Raw genomic sequence first — 15,131 nt, 5'->3', positions numbered from 1 at the left:
TCCACCCTATACTCAAAGTAGTATATGTTTCAAATTCTTTAATTGTTTTCAAGTTATCTCCACGAGATATTTATCTATTTTAAAAAAAATTACGACAAAATTGAAATTGGGTGAAACTAAACAAGATCCGACAAACGAAAACAATTTTGCAATCCATTATACAAAAATTACTTACCTTAGATGTAGTGTGGACTAAGATTTCTTTACAAAAAGGAAAAATATTTACACATATGTTAAAATTATGTCTAAATTCGTCGAACTTATATTATTATATAACATAATTTCTAGGATATTTTAGAATATTTTGTATTTGATTTTGTAGGAAATAACTTACTTCATTTGTATGCAGATTAAGATTTCTTTACAAAAATAAAAAAAAAATACGTCAACACGAATTTAAATTAGTCGGAATAATAGAATACCGAATAACTAAAATTTCAATTAATATCCTTAAAGTAAATTTTACAAAAATAAAAAAAATTAAGGTGGTCATTAGTTTTGACAGGAAACGCCACCTAAGTACATATCCACAAGTCACTTTTGTCCCCATGAATGGCTTATCTTTCTTAGATTTTCGATTTCCGTGTTAAACAAGTCTCTACTCTCTTCCCTTTCCTTCACCCACAGGCTATCTCTATTTTCACTTTACTTCACTTCCAATCTTCTCAATTCTAATATCTATCTATCTTTTTGTTTATGTATTTGGGTATTCTTAAAAAATCTCATTTTTACATTCTTGCCTTTCTGGGTGTGTCTAGTTTTTTTCCTTTTTAATTTTGAGGGCAAGAAATGGAGCAAGAAGGGTCACTGGTGGTGGTGGTGGCAGCGGCAGGGGCTGTAACGGTGGCGGCTCCGGCACGGGCGCCGACGTCTTTGGCGCCGGGGTTTAGGTTCCATCCGACCGACGAGGAATTAGTTAGGTACTATCTGAGGCGAAAGGCATGCGGGAAACCATTCAGGTTTCAGGCTGTTACTGAAATTGATGTTTACAAATCTGAACCTTGGGAGCTCGCAGGTTCAATTCAATTCCTTTTTCGTTGATTTCTGTCGTTATTTTGTGTCCAGTTTTCTTGTATGTTATGATTTCTTTGTTTATAACGCTTTTTTATCTGTTTGAATTTCGTGACTTCTTTTTAATATATACATATTTTTTTTTTTGGTTTGGTTTGATTGAGTTTTCAGGTTTAATTATTTCATTCGGAAAATTAGTGTGTTTCTGACATTTCCTCAGGTTTATTGGAAACTGCAATGCTCCTCTTCTATATGAATAACATCTCTTGTTATTAGCAGTGTTGGAGCCAGGATTTTGCACTAAGGGGATTAACTCTTTGGTTGTGTCAAGGGATTCAATATCTACTGTATATATATATATATATAAAGTTAAATTGACCTTGTATATAATGTGTTATTTTCCGACGAAGGGAGTTCAGATCGCCCCCTAGCTTCGCCCCTGGTTGTTGGGCTGTTGTATTAGTCATTTTTCTGTATTTCTTTGGCCTACTAATAGTGGCGGAGCCAGGAATTCTAACGAGGGGGTTAAAAAATGCAAATTTTCATACTGAGTATTGAGTAAGCATTTAAATGTCAAGGGGATTCAATAATTTTTATCCATATGCAAGAAAATTGTTTACCTTATTTATACTGTGTAATTTCCAGACGAAGGAATTCAATTTTGAACCTCCTTTTAACACACTTAGCCACGTCACATGCTAGTAATTAGTTTGTAGTGTTATGAATCTACATCCCCTTTTTTCCTGAATTTGGTAGCCATTATTTTAATGAATGGCCTTGTATTGATGACGTGCAGAATATTCATCGCTCAAGAGCAGAGATCTAGAATGGTACTTTTTCAGCCCTGTGGATAAGAAGTATGGTAACGGTTCTCGACTTAACCGAGCCACTGGCCAAGGCTACTGGAAAGCTACTGGGAAGGATCGTTTTGTTCGCCATAAATCTCAGACCATTGGAATGAAGAAAACACTTGTTTTCCATAGTGGTCGGGCACCTGATGGCCAGAGAACAAATTGGGTAATGCATGAGTACAGGCTTGCGGATGAAGAATTGGAGAAGGCTGGAATTGTGCAGGTGTGAACTAGCTTTTTTTGTGAACTTAGCTACTTTCCATATTTGGTTTTGAATCTCAAAAGAATCTCTTTCTGTTGGTTTGCGAGGACATAGGATTCCTTTGTGCTTTGTAGAATCTTTCAAAAAAGTGGTTTAGGACCGCCAAATGGTGACAGATATGCACCATTCGTTGAGGAGGAATGGGATGATGATGTAGCCATGATTCCTGGAGGAGAGGCAGAGGATGATATGGCGAATGGTGATGAAGCACGAGTTGAGGGCAATGACCTTGACCAGGTTCTGTTTCCTTTTCAGTACGGCCCTTTTAGATTGCTGAAACTTTGCACTTAAATGAATGAATCTCTATTGCCACTTGTTTTACCGTTGCTATTGATAAGGATCAGAAGAACAAACACAGGTAAGTATGAATGCCAATGTTGTCGGTGTAGATATAATGCTATTAATTGCATACTTTGTTATTTTGTCGTTACTCTTCTTTCTTAATTGGAAACTCTTTTCTAATTTTGTCTTTGCTCTCTTTCTCCTTGTATTGCAAACTTTTTGCTATATTTTTTAGTTGTAGATAACGGTTGAGAATCTTGTTTTACCATTAATGTCGATAAGGAATCAAGAGAACAATACAGTACAGGAAAGTATAAATGTCTATTTCGTTACTTGTAGATATAATGCTCTGAATTGCAATGCTTTGGTATTTTGTCGTTGCTCTTCTTTCTCCTAATATTGATCTTTCTATGTATTATTATTGGAATTGTTATGGGAAAATTGGAAAAAGAAAATGAAAAATGATTTTTGTTAATGTGGTGGTTAGGTAGTGCACCTAACGGTTTAGCATCTTGTTCCACCTTCCTCCTTCTTAATCCATGTTCACGTTGACACGTCATTATATTCCTATCGATAAGCTACATCCTTTTAGCCTTTTAATTGAATTTGAATATCACAAGAAGTAATTTATGTTTTTGTCAATAACTGCTCCATACCCACAACCATCACTACTCCAAGACACAAAGTTCAAATCTTAACTCTAGTGTGTTTTATAAAGGTGGACCTCCAGCTGTCTTGGGCATCAGTTTATCGGGTGAGATTTTGGGAATTGTAGGTGCAATGTTGCTTGTAGTGTCGGTCGTGAAGCTACAGAAATAAGTTCTCAAAACCACCCCTAGATCGGAAGTTTTGGCAAAGTGGACTGTTATTCAGCAAGATGTATAGGTCTGTCTTAGTGATAGTATTGTTCATGATTCTCGGAAGTAACTAGCAAGCTAACTTGAAATGGTGAAAGTTTTATGTGACGCTTGAAAGCTCTTGAAGACACTGCTGATTATTATCAGAGGGGAGGGGAAACTCCTTGGTGATAGTATTGTTCATGATTCTCGGAAGTAACTAGCAAGCTAACTTGAAATGGTGAAAGTTTTATGTGACGCTTGAAAGCTCTTGAAGACACTGCTGATTATTATTCTTTGGATTTCAATCTTGTTGAATGCTCGAATTCTCTCCTAGAATGTGAAACATATTATTCTTGAGCAATATAACTGATCATTTTCTAGTGCACTCACATAGCTTTCTCTTTATTGGGATTTCACCTCAACAGTCTTTTATAAGTAAAAAGAAGTTTATGTATTTAGATGCAAAACTTCAAGCCCTTTTCTTCCTTTTAGTTTTGGGGCCCTCTTCACATCCATTAGCATGTGTACATTTATAAACTTGAGTTTCATATGTCCCGTATAGTTTTGAGCATTTCTCATTCGATAAACCCTGGGGTATGCTTAACTTTTTCCAGTTTGAGATTTACTTTGCTCGCCGCTAACTGTTAACTTTTGACAACAGGATGCTCTACGCAAGGCTCCTCGCTATATTGAAAACCTGATTGAACCCCAAAGTCTTCCGTTTGTTTGCAAGAGGGAGAGCTCAGAAGATGCTGAACTTCTCTCTTTAAGCCAAAGTAAGAGATCCAAGCATGACGATCCAAGCTCTAGCCGTGTAAATGGTTCTGAAGATTCAACTATTACTAGCCAGGATCCACCAACTACGATGATGACGAAAACAAATTGCTCCCCTACTCTCTTAGGATTCCCCTTGTTAGAGTCTACTGAAACTAAGGAAGGCCAGCCGTCCAATCCCCCTACTTTCGATTCCTCCAATCTTGAAAAATCTGTGCCTCCGGGCTACTTGAAGTTTATTAGTAATTTAGAGAATGGGATCCTTAATGTCTCTATGGAGAGGGAGACACTGAAGATTGAAGTGATGAGAGCCCAAGCCATGATCAACCTTCTTCAATCGCGTGTTGATCTTTTGACGAAAGAGAACGAAGACATGAGAAGAATCGTCCGAGAGGGTTAGGCGACAGCATTTTTTCAATATATTTTAGTTTGTAGCTATCAGACCCTTATATCGCAATTCTGTAGTCTCCTACTATCTTCAGGAAGAGGAAGATGGTTAAGAGATGGTTGAGCTGTTTATGGAACCTATGTAACATATCTGTAGTCTTTGCTATAATCTTGACCAAATGTGCCATTTTGCAATATGCAGAATTTTTTTATCTGTTGCATTGGTTTTTATAAAACTTAATCAGGTCTCAATCTTTTGCTCAAAAGTCAAATCTATTTCACTAGCTTGTTTGTTGTGATATTTCTCTTTCCATAGTCCAATTTATGGCCCTTCTGCTTGCATACTTCTCAAATTTGTCAACAGACATCTGCACTGAAGAAAAAAGAAGGGTCTTGACTCTAATCTGAAATTTTTAAATTTATTTTTACAATGATGGTACCCGAACTAGTTTGTATCACCTCAACTATTTCATTAGGTATTGTAGGGGTGTTAATGCTTCGGTTTAACCAGTTGTTTTAAGAATATTATACCGTACTAAATTTTCGGTTACTAGTTGAACTTTTTGAAATTGTCTCAATTATCTTGGTTTCCCTTTCATATCGGTATAATTTGATTAATTTTAGGTAATTTCATTTAAACTATGGGAAAATGCATAAGTACCCCCTCACCTATACCCGGATTCCCAATTACACACTTTTTCTTTGCAGAAATCCTATTACCCCCCTAAACTTATTTTAAATGGAATTATTTGCACCCTTAACGCTGACGGGGCAGAGTGTGTGTATTTCACTCTCCCAAAAGAGAGTGAAAAGCAAGAAAAAACGATTTTTAGGTTATTTTTTATTCTTTTTTACCATTTTTTCTTACTTTTTTTTTCCTTTTCCTTTTCCTTTTTCTTTGTCTTTTTTTTTCGTTTCTTCTCTAATTCCGGCGGATATTCATTCACCGCCGACTTTGTCTAACCATTTTTCTTCCATTTTTTCTTTTCACACACAAATTAAACTCTCAAAAAGATCTATTCATAAGCAAAGTAAAATACACTCAGATTTGGGGGGAAAAATTCATCATCGGAAAACCTTCCCACGCCGGGAAAAAAATGAAGTATTGAAATTTTAACTGGAAAAAGTTTTCTCAGCTTATATTCATTTTTATTTCTTTTGCTCTTCCTCCCACTCATAAATTACACTTTCAAGAAAAATTTATATATATAAAATAAAACACACTTAGATCGGGATAAAAATCTGTCGCCGGAAAAAATGGTGTTTGTGAAATTCCGAAGACCACCAATTTATGCCACCAGTGACCAAAACAAAAAGAAAGAGAATGAAATAACCAAAAAAAATGAGAATAATAAGAAATAAGAAAAAAAGAATAAGAAAAAGAAGAAAGAATAAAAAAGTACTAAAAATACATGTGGGGGCGCGTGTAGCTCACCACTTGACAAGAGTTTGGTTGTCTAGTTTTAGGGTGCAAATAATTTCATTTAAAATAAGTTTAAGGGGGTAATAGAATTCCCGCAAAGAAAAAGTGTATAGTTGAGAATCCGGGTATAAGATCAAGCGTACTTATGCATTTTTCCTTAAACTATCACATAAGAACCTCGTTGTCATTAGGATATGCCATTTGTTGTGTTAAATAACAACATGCAATATAATACTGACAGCATAGATTAAGAGTACTATATATTCTTCGTCAAGTCCATCTTTTACTACAAGAGCTTGTATAGTGCAATGGTCAAGCAAGATTTTGATATACAAGATAGAGACAAGGGCAGATCTATGTATGTAATTGAGGGTGGCACGCGATCAGTTTATATACATACTAGTATTTTTCACAAAAATGCCTATATAACCAACAAATGGCATCCCATGTCACAAAATGACCGAAGGTGCCGTGGTCGAGCTGTTGAATTCCCATACGCAGCATCCAGGGTAGAGACTCCCTAGATGTCCGAGTTTGTTCCTCTTTCTCCTTTTTCCCTTTCCTTTCTATTTTTTATGCTCCTTTTGTTAATTTCTCTTATTTTCTTCATCTTTTGTTATTCACTTTTTTCGTACACTTACAGTTTTAGTATTTATTTATATTGCATATTTGCTTCCTTTATCATTTTCTGGATCTTTAAATTTTCGAAAAAAGGTCAAAAATACCCCTTTACTATGTGAAAAAGATCATTTATACTTTCTATTATACTATCAGTCCATCACAACTCTTGCCATTATAGAATAAGTATAAAAATATCCCTCTGCCGTTAGGGCCCTCCACCATGGCCAATATCAGCCCAAATGGCCTAACATTTTGTTGAGGTGGATGCCAGGTGGCATGCCACTTTACTCTCTCCCTTAATTTTTTTCTCCAACACCACCTGAATATCCTTGTTCTGAACATTACTATATAGTTCCTTACGTTTCCCGTAAATCTATTTATTTTACAAATTCATCAAAACTCAAAATTTTAAACAACTTTCTGGTCCATTTCCACAAACCAACATCCTCTGTATCGATATACTTAATTTTATGAGGTTTATTATATTTGTTTTTTAATAATAGCTATACATGTAAATTACTGTGTGGGTTTTCTATAATTTTCTTGTAAATTTATGTTAAATTCTCAAAAATACAAAATAATTAATCTTTAATTGAATTGAATAAGATCAAAATGCGTGTAAGGAAAATGCATACACTGTGCTATATAATACTGGAGAGTATTTCGGAGATCGAAAATCAATTGTTGGGCTGACGTTGGTCCAATTCAAATAAAATTCTCATCCAGAATAAAACCCCATCCAAAATTCTCATCCAGAAAAAAACACAGTGCTCATCCAAAAGAAAAGAAAGGAGTCACATCACATGTACTCTATTTGTCTTTAATGGGTTAGTTCAAAGATGAAATCTTTCTTATTTGTTCATCATTCATTGTACATTGGGCAATTATATAAAACAAAGCTTTTATTTACTTGTCCAGTTGCTTAAACGGCAACAATATTTACTTCACTCTAGCACTTATTTCCTTGCGTTGCATTTCCTGAAACTTGGTTTTACTCGGCCGTTGTCTTTGATTGACTTGTCAGTCTATTTTTGCCGGTGATTAGGTAAAGGGGAGGTGGTGTTGGAGGAAAAAGAGGGGAAATGGTGAAATGGGATCGGAATGGTGAGATGGCATGTCAAATGGCATCTACCTCAAGCAACATATCACACCATGTGGAATGCTATTGGCCATGGTGGAGGACCCTGACGGCAGAAGGGTATTTTTGTGCTAATTCTATAACGTTAAGGATTGTAATGGACTGATAGTATAACGGAGGGTATAAATAATCCTTTTCACATAGTAAAGGGGTATTTTTTTACCCTTCTCCGTTAAATTTTATTTAGATGTAATTTAATCATTTTCTTTTTCTTATCCATCTAATATTATTTTATTAATTACATAAAAAATTATAGTGATGCATCAGACATAATAAAATATTAATTAGCTACATATAGATTAAAGGGACATATCACATATTCATTTATGCATAAATATTCTTTTAAATTGGATTGAAGAAATTCAAAACGGATCAAACCGAACCGAATTAATCCAAAACGGATCGAATCTACTGAATGTACACCTTAATTCAATTTTCTTCACTAGTGGTCGATTTGCATTAAAATAGTGGCACCCGCAGCCATCAAATCTTGGATTTGCCTTTGGGTAAAGGTTGTAATGGCGTGGGCTATACACTCCCAATACACTCTTTAGCAAAATCAGATATTGTTCTAGTAAAACGATAATGGAATGCTAATAAAAAATTGCAATCAAAAGATGACGACGACGACGACATACCCAATGTAATCCTATAAATGGAATTTGAGAAGGGTAGTGTACGCAAACCTTACCCCAACCTTGTGTAGGTAAAGATTGGTCGTTTCTAATAGATCCCCAGATCAAGAAAAGTATGTAAATAGAAGAAGTCACGTAAAGAAAAGCAGTAACTAAATCCAGGAAATAAGATAACCGAATCAAAAAGAAATAGCACATAGTATTAGAAATCTAAGAATGGGAAATACAAGAAAATACTAGTACTACAGGTGTAGAAAGGTAATATAGGTACGAAAAAGAACCGCACTCGACTATCAGTAACCCACTACCCTAATCCTTGACTTACACACCCTCTTATCAAGGATCATGTCCATGGCAAGCTGAAGATGCACCATGTCCTATCTAATCATTTCTCCCCAATACTTTTTCGGCCTACCCCTACTTTCCATTTGCCCCAGTCTCACATCTCCTCACCGGGGTATCTACGCATGTCTCTTTCATATATTCGAACCATCTCAGCCTCGCTTCCTGCATCTTATCCACCAAGGGGTCACAACCACCTAATCCAAAATATCTTCATTCCTAATCATATCTCTCCTAGTATGCCTACACATCCATCCCATCATCCTCATTTCCGCCATCTTCTGAACATGAGAATACTTCGCCGCATACACCATAGTTGGTATGACAATCACTCTATAAAATATGTCTTTAAGTCTCAGTGGCACTTTCGTATCACATAATATGCTGGATGCAAGCCTCCACTTCATCCATTATGTTCTAATACGATGTGTGACATCCTCGCCAATCTCCCCATTACTTTGAATTATAGACCCAAGATATTTGAAACTTCCTTTCTTGGGGATGATTTGTGTGTCCGACCTCACTTTCACGTCATCCTTCTCAGTTCCGCTGCTGAACTTACTCTTTAAGTATTCGCTCTTAGTCCTGCTCAACTTGAAATCTTTAAACTCAAAGGTTTTCCTCCAAACCTCCAACCTAGTGTTAACACCGGCTTGCGTTTCATCAATTAGAACTATATCATCAGCAACTAACATATACCATGGTACCTCCCCTTGAATGTGTCGTGTCAACTTATTTATCACCAAGGCAAATAAGAACGGGCTGAGAGTTGATCCCTAGTGCAACCCCATCATGACTAGGAAGTGATTAGAGTCTTCTCCCACTGTCTTCGCCCAGGTCTTGAATCCATCGTACATGTCCTTAATCGCCTTAATGTAGACGACATGCGTCTTTAGCCTCGAAACATCTCCATATATAAAACTTTCCTGGGACTTTGTCGTAAGCTTTTTATAGGTCAATGAACATTATATATAAGTCTCTATTCCTCTCCCTGTACTGCTCCACCAATCTGCTAACAAAATAAATGGCTTTTGTGATTGATCGCCCCGCATAAATCCAAAATGGTTCTCAGAAATGGTTAGTAGTCAATCACATAACTTTGAAATGATAACCTATAGCATCATGAGATTTTTTTGGATAAAATTTAGACTGATATTTGATTCAAATATCACAATGATATAAAGGAGTAGGAAGAAGAAGAAACATACCTTGGTGCCTTGTTGTTCGAAATTGTTGAAATCAATTTACTTTCAATAGTAGTAGAATAGTAGAATAGGTATAGGTGTTACTTGTAGTTGTTTCCTCGTAAAATTTCATGGGGTAGCTTATTCCCAATTTAATCTAAACTCATTTGAGCGAACTTCAAATGTTGCCTGCAGCTCCCCCTCCTCCTCCTCCTCCGTCTTCTCCTGCTTCTTTATCTCCTCATTCATCTGTTTCTTCTGTTGCTTCTTATTTCCACCTGAACAACCTCCATATGTGAAATTATTTTACCTTTTTTGTGTGTTTTCCATTATTCCCCAAATCTGACCTTACTCCTAGGTTTGTTAAATTTGGAATTACAGTAATGGTGGAGGAGTCGCATCTCCACCGACATCAATCTATGTAAGTTTTTGGGATCGTGGGTTGCCCATGTGAACCGACCGATCCAATCTTAACTGACCCATAAATAAAGGATTATCTGATTTTTTAAATAAAGGATGAACATTTGTATTATAACTGTTCAACCTTATCCTTAAAAGGAGGGGAAACAGTTATAACTGTTCAAATCCTTTTTGAAAAGGAGGGGAACAATTATAACGGTTCAAATCTTTTTTAAAGGAAAAGCAAAAGGAAAAAATCAAAAAGAAGGAAAAGCAATCCTGACTTTCTAGATTACATCATCACGCTAAAAGATATTCAGTTTGTGAAATTTAACCTTGATTTCCTAGTGAAATCAAAGGAGACTTGGGGCAGATTTTTTTGGTAGCAACAACAACAATATCCGTTGCGAATTTAAGGTACACAATCCGTTATTTTTGCTCCAAATTATATTACATTGGTATCAGAGCATGGTTGAATGATCCAGATATTCATGTAAGTTATTTTGAAATCGTTGTTTTATAAGTTTAGGTTGAGATTTTTTTGTTGGCTAATTTTTGACAAGTTTCAGAGAAAACTATTTCTATTTTTTTGCGCTTGGGTTATCGCTTGTTAAATATTTTGGTCTAAGACTTATATAATCATGATCTACTCATTTTGGGATTTCCGAAAATATATCATATATGAAAAACGGATTAAAAACGAGTGAGATATGATTCTTTGAAGATTGACAGATTTTGATTATTTTTCTGACGAAAAACTGCTTTTGTTTTCAGCGTTTTAGAAATAACTTATTAAATTTTTTTCCTAAAACTTATTTAATCATGTTATTATCGTTTTGAACTTTTCGAAAATATATTATATGTGAAAAACGGATTAAAAACGAGTGAGATATGATTTTTTGAAGATTGACAGTTTTTGACTATTTTTCTGATGAAAAACTGCTTCTGTTTTCAGCATTTTAAAAATAACTTGTTAAATATTTTTGCCTATTCATGATATACTCGTTTTGAGCTTTCCGAAAATATTTTTTTATATGAAAAACAGAATCTTCCAACTTTAAAAATCCTTTTATTATCCTTTTTATCTTCTACCAGAAATTTGTAACATACGTTGTCGCATTAAATGGTAACAACCATATTTGATTTATTGTTCCTATTTCAGATATGGCTGAATGGGAACATGCTCAAATTGCTCTAAATGGGAGTGATATAGATAGAGGAGCAAAAAGAAATAGCAGAAGAATGTGTCGCAAGAGGATCAAAACTCTAGTTGATTCAGATTCAGAGCCTGAAGTCATTAGAAATGATTCAAGGATGAAGCAGAATCTGAACAAAGAAATAAGGGTACGTAAAAGGGAAGGAATAAGACTTCTTGAGGATTTTAAGAAAAAAAAATGGCTCTTTTTGACTCTTTGCTTGATTTTCTCAGATTTTTTAGGATAAAATTAGGTGAAATTCATGTTGAGGATAGGGATGCCTTCGTCATTCTGTATTATTCTTTATCAGATCTCTAGAAGAATGAACTTATTGAAATCTATGGAGAAATTGGTCATAATGAATCATTATTGAGGTTCTTGGTGGCTCTAGGAGTGAGATGGATAAAAAATTTCCATGATAACTTAATTTAGTTAAGTATTTTTTTATGAACTCCTTTGTTTTATTTTTGATATATTAATGAATATATATCTTTGTGTTTATCCTATTTTGGATAGGCTGTTATTCTATGTTGCTCTAGAATATGGTGTTAATAATAAGACTCAAAATCCTAGTGATTATAGTCTTCATCATATTACTGCACATTAAGAAATTAATTTCTAGTTTTGGTTAAATATTTAGATTGTAGATGATAATTGGATACTTACATATCCTTTTGATTTTATACTATATGTGAAACCTTCATTAGAATTAATTTGCTTGAATGTGTATGACACATGCATAATTGATAAATAAACTTGCGTAATTGTCTCTTAATTACATACATGGCATCAAAAAGTATTATTGTTGACTTAAACAAAGGTGAGAAACTAAATGGTGACAATTACGACATCTGGAGTTGTAAGATATGGTATGTCCTAGAGCCGAAAAAGGTAGCATTCCTAAACGCATCTTTGAGTGTTGTGTATATTTCAAGCACTTCTTTACTAACTGAATCTTATCCTATGTGGATTGTAGACTCAGGATCCACCAACCACGTGAGTCGAGATCGAGAAACGTTTGTGGAGTTTCGTCGAGTTTCACCTGGATCAAGGTAGATTTATGTAGGAAATAATGCTAGACTTGAAGTCAAAGGAATAAGCACTTGCAAAGTACACTTGCGTGGTGGCCGATCTTTGATGTTGCATGACATCCTATATGCTCCAAAGATTCGACAAAATTTAGTATTTGTTTCTATTCTATTGGATGTTGGTTTTGATTTGTTTTTTAGTTGCAATGGTTTAAGAATATCTCTAGCTAATGTTTTATATGGTTTTGGACTTCGTTATGATCATTTTTTCGTTTTAGATTGTAATCTTTCAACTTATGACTATTAAGTTGATCGTTGTGTAATGGCATGTTATTACATGGCATGCAAGATTAGGTCACATAGGGCAAGATCGAATGAATAGGTTGGCAAAGGAAGGGCATTTAGGTTCTTTCTCCAAAATTGACATGCCAACTTGTGAAAATTGTCTTGTTGGAAAGATTACGCGTAAACCATTTGGGAAGGCTAAAAGAGCTTAATTCCCACTTCAATTAATCCATTCTGATATTTGTGGTCCAATGAATATAAGGGCAAGGTCTGGTGCTGCGTACTTCATTACATTTATTGATGATTTCACGCACTTTGGTTATGTCTATTTGATTTCTCATAAATCTGAAGCACTTGAGTGCTTTAAAAGTTATATAAATGAAGTTGAAAATCAATTAGATAAAAGTATAAAGGTTTTAAGAACCGATCGTGGACGTGAATATTTGTCAAAACAATTTGAAGAATTATGTACTGTAAAGGGCATTATCAGACAGTCAACTACTCCTTATACACCTCAATAAAATGGTGTAGCTGAAAGAAGGAATAGAACATTATTGGACATGACAAGATTAATGATGGCGCAGACAAATTTGTCGATCTCTTTCTGGGGAGATGCATTATTGACTGCGGCCTACATATGGAATAAAGTGCCTTCTAATTAGTATCTTCCACTCCTTATGAACTTTGGATTGGTCATAAAACAAACCTGAATGATCTACGACCTTGGGGCTGTGCTGCATATATTAAAGATTGTTTTGGTGAGTCTTGTAAATTAAGTCCAAAAGGAAAGAAATGTATCTTTATTGGATACTCAAAATGCTCCAAAGGGTATGTGTTCATTGATGAATTGGAGGATGGAAGTATTACTGAAATTGTATCACGAGATGTCAGATTTTTGGAAAATGATTTTGCAAAAAAGGGTGAAATAAATGAAGGTGAGCCTCTCTACGAATTGTTGAATTTAGAAGATCAGGCTTAATCGAGCCCTAAGAAGGATAGAATGGTTAAAAGCGATGAAAGAAGAATTAGAGTCCATAAAAACCAAGAAAGTCTGGTATCTAGTTGACCTTCCTCAGAGACGTAGAGCTATTGGGAATAAATGGATTCTCAAAGTTAAATGCAAATCGGATGGATCAATAGAAATACACAAAGCATAATTGGTGGCAAAAGGTTTTATTCAAGAAGCTGGAATAGATTATGAGGAAACTTTTTCACCAGTTGTGAAGTTTACCTCTATACGATTATTTTTGGCTATTGTTGCACGTTTAAATCTAGAACTACACCAAATGGATGTGAAGACCGCTTTTCTCAATGGAGAACTAAACGAGGAAATTTACATGGAACAACCTGTAGGTTTCGTTGTTAAAGGCCAAGAAAAGAAAAGTTTGTAAATTGAAAAGATCAATTTATGGCCTAAAACAATCTTCAAGGCAGTGGTACCTGAGATTTCATAAGGAGGTGATTTCATTTGATTTCACCATGATCGATAAAGACCATTGCATCTATGTGAAAAAGTCCAATAGAAAGTTTATAATTCTTTCTCTTTACGTGGATGATATTTTATTAGCTGAAAATAATTTGGAGTATGTAAAAACTGTTAAGTCATGGCTTTCAAAGTCATTTGACATGAAAGATATGGGTAAATCAGACTATATATAGGGTGTTAAAATTCAAAGTGATCGTTCCAAAAAATGTTTTTGAGTCTATCTCAAGAAACATACATAAAGAAAATTTTGGAACACTTTCGAATGAATAGTTGCAAGACTATGGATACTCCAATAGTAAGAGGCGAAACTTTAAGCCTTGAAATGTGTTCAAAGGCTGAAAAAGAAAAAGAAGACATGTCTCAAGTTTCATATTCTAGTGCTATCGGGAGTCTGATGTACGCTATGATGTGTACTCGTCCAGACATTTGTTATGTCGTAGGTCTAGTAAGCAGGTATCAATCTAATCCCGGAACAGATCATTGGAAGTCAGTGAAGAGAATATTCCGATATCTGAAGGGAATTGTAGATTATTCACTATGCTATTGTGGATCTGATTTACTCTTGAGAGGTTACACATATATTGATTGGGCTTGTGATCAGAATGATAGAAACTTAACCTCTGATTATGTTTTCTTACTTAATGGTGGTGCTATTTCATGAAAAAGTAAGAAATAAACTTGCACAACTCTTTCAACCATAAAAGTTGAATTCGTAGCTTGTCCATTTACAGTACAAGAAGCTGTTTTGTTAAAGAGATTCTTTGAGTATTTGAATGTTGCAAAGAATTCTAAGGACCCCGTGACTTTATATTGCGACAGTCAGGCGGCCATCGCATATACAAAGGATCCTAAGTATCACAGTAAAACCAAACACATTTATATTAAATATAACTTTTTGAGAGATATTGTAGCAAGTGGAGAAGTGAATTTACAATACATTCCTACTCGTGAAATGATAGCTGATCCTTTTACAAAGGCCATATCTAGA

At 34.9% G+C, this 15,131-nt stretch overlaps 1 protein-coding gene and 1 long non-coding RNA gene across 2 annotated transcripts; both read left to right on the top strand.

Annotated features, from left to right (window-relative positions):
- Positions 1-652: 652 nt before the first annotated feature.
- LOC104243254 (NAC domain containing protein 50-like) lies at positions 653-4,658 on the top strand. Its single transcript, XM_009798416.2, has 4 exons — positions 653-1,015; positions 1,808-2,085; positions 2,179-2,361; positions 3,907-4,658. Exons 1-4 carry the CDS (start codon positions 790-792, stop codon positions 4,417-4,419), a joined length of 1,200 nt encoding a protein of 399 aa, XP_009796718.1. The 5' UTR covers positions 653-789; the 3' UTR covers positions 4,420-4,658.
- Positions 4,659-10,324: 5,666 nt separating this feature from the next.
- Positions 10,325-12,845, top strand: LOC104243249 (uncharacterized). Its single transcript, XR_715161.2, has 3 exons — positions 10,325-10,565; positions 11,311-11,492; positions 12,321-12,845. It is a non-coding gene; the product is annotated as an uncharacterized lncRNA (long non-coding RNA).
- The last annotated feature ends 2,286 nt before the right edge of the window (positions 12,846-15,131 follow it).

Source organism: Nicotiana sylvestris, chromosome 5, assembly GCF_000393655.2.
Source record: "Nicotiana sylvestris chromosome 5, ASM39365v2, whole genome shotgun sequence".
Classification (NCBI taxonomy): domain Eukaryota; kingdom Viridiplantae; phylum Streptophyta; class Magnoliopsida; order Solanales; family Solanaceae; genus Nicotiana; species Nicotiana sylvestris.
The sequence above is the reverse complement of the archived record's forward strand: the minus strand, read 5'-3'. Positions and strand labels throughout refer to the sequence as shown.

What these genes read in the sequence shown, in the direction of transcription:
- LOC104243254 (XM_009798416.2), top strand. Translation starts at nt 790, where the DNA reads ATGGAGCAAGAAGGGTCACTGGTGGTGGTGGTGGCAGCGGCAGGGGCT. An exon ending in TGAACCTTGGGAGCTCGCAG is followed by an intron (nt 1,016 to 1,807) that starts GTTCAATTCAAT and finishes GATGACGTGCAG; the next exon opens with AATATTCATCGCTCAAGAGC. An exon ending in AGGGCAATGACCTTGACCAG is followed by an intron (nt 2,362 to 3,906) that starts GTTCTGTTTCCT and finishes TTTTGACAACAG; the next exon opens with GATGCTCTACGCAAGGCTCC.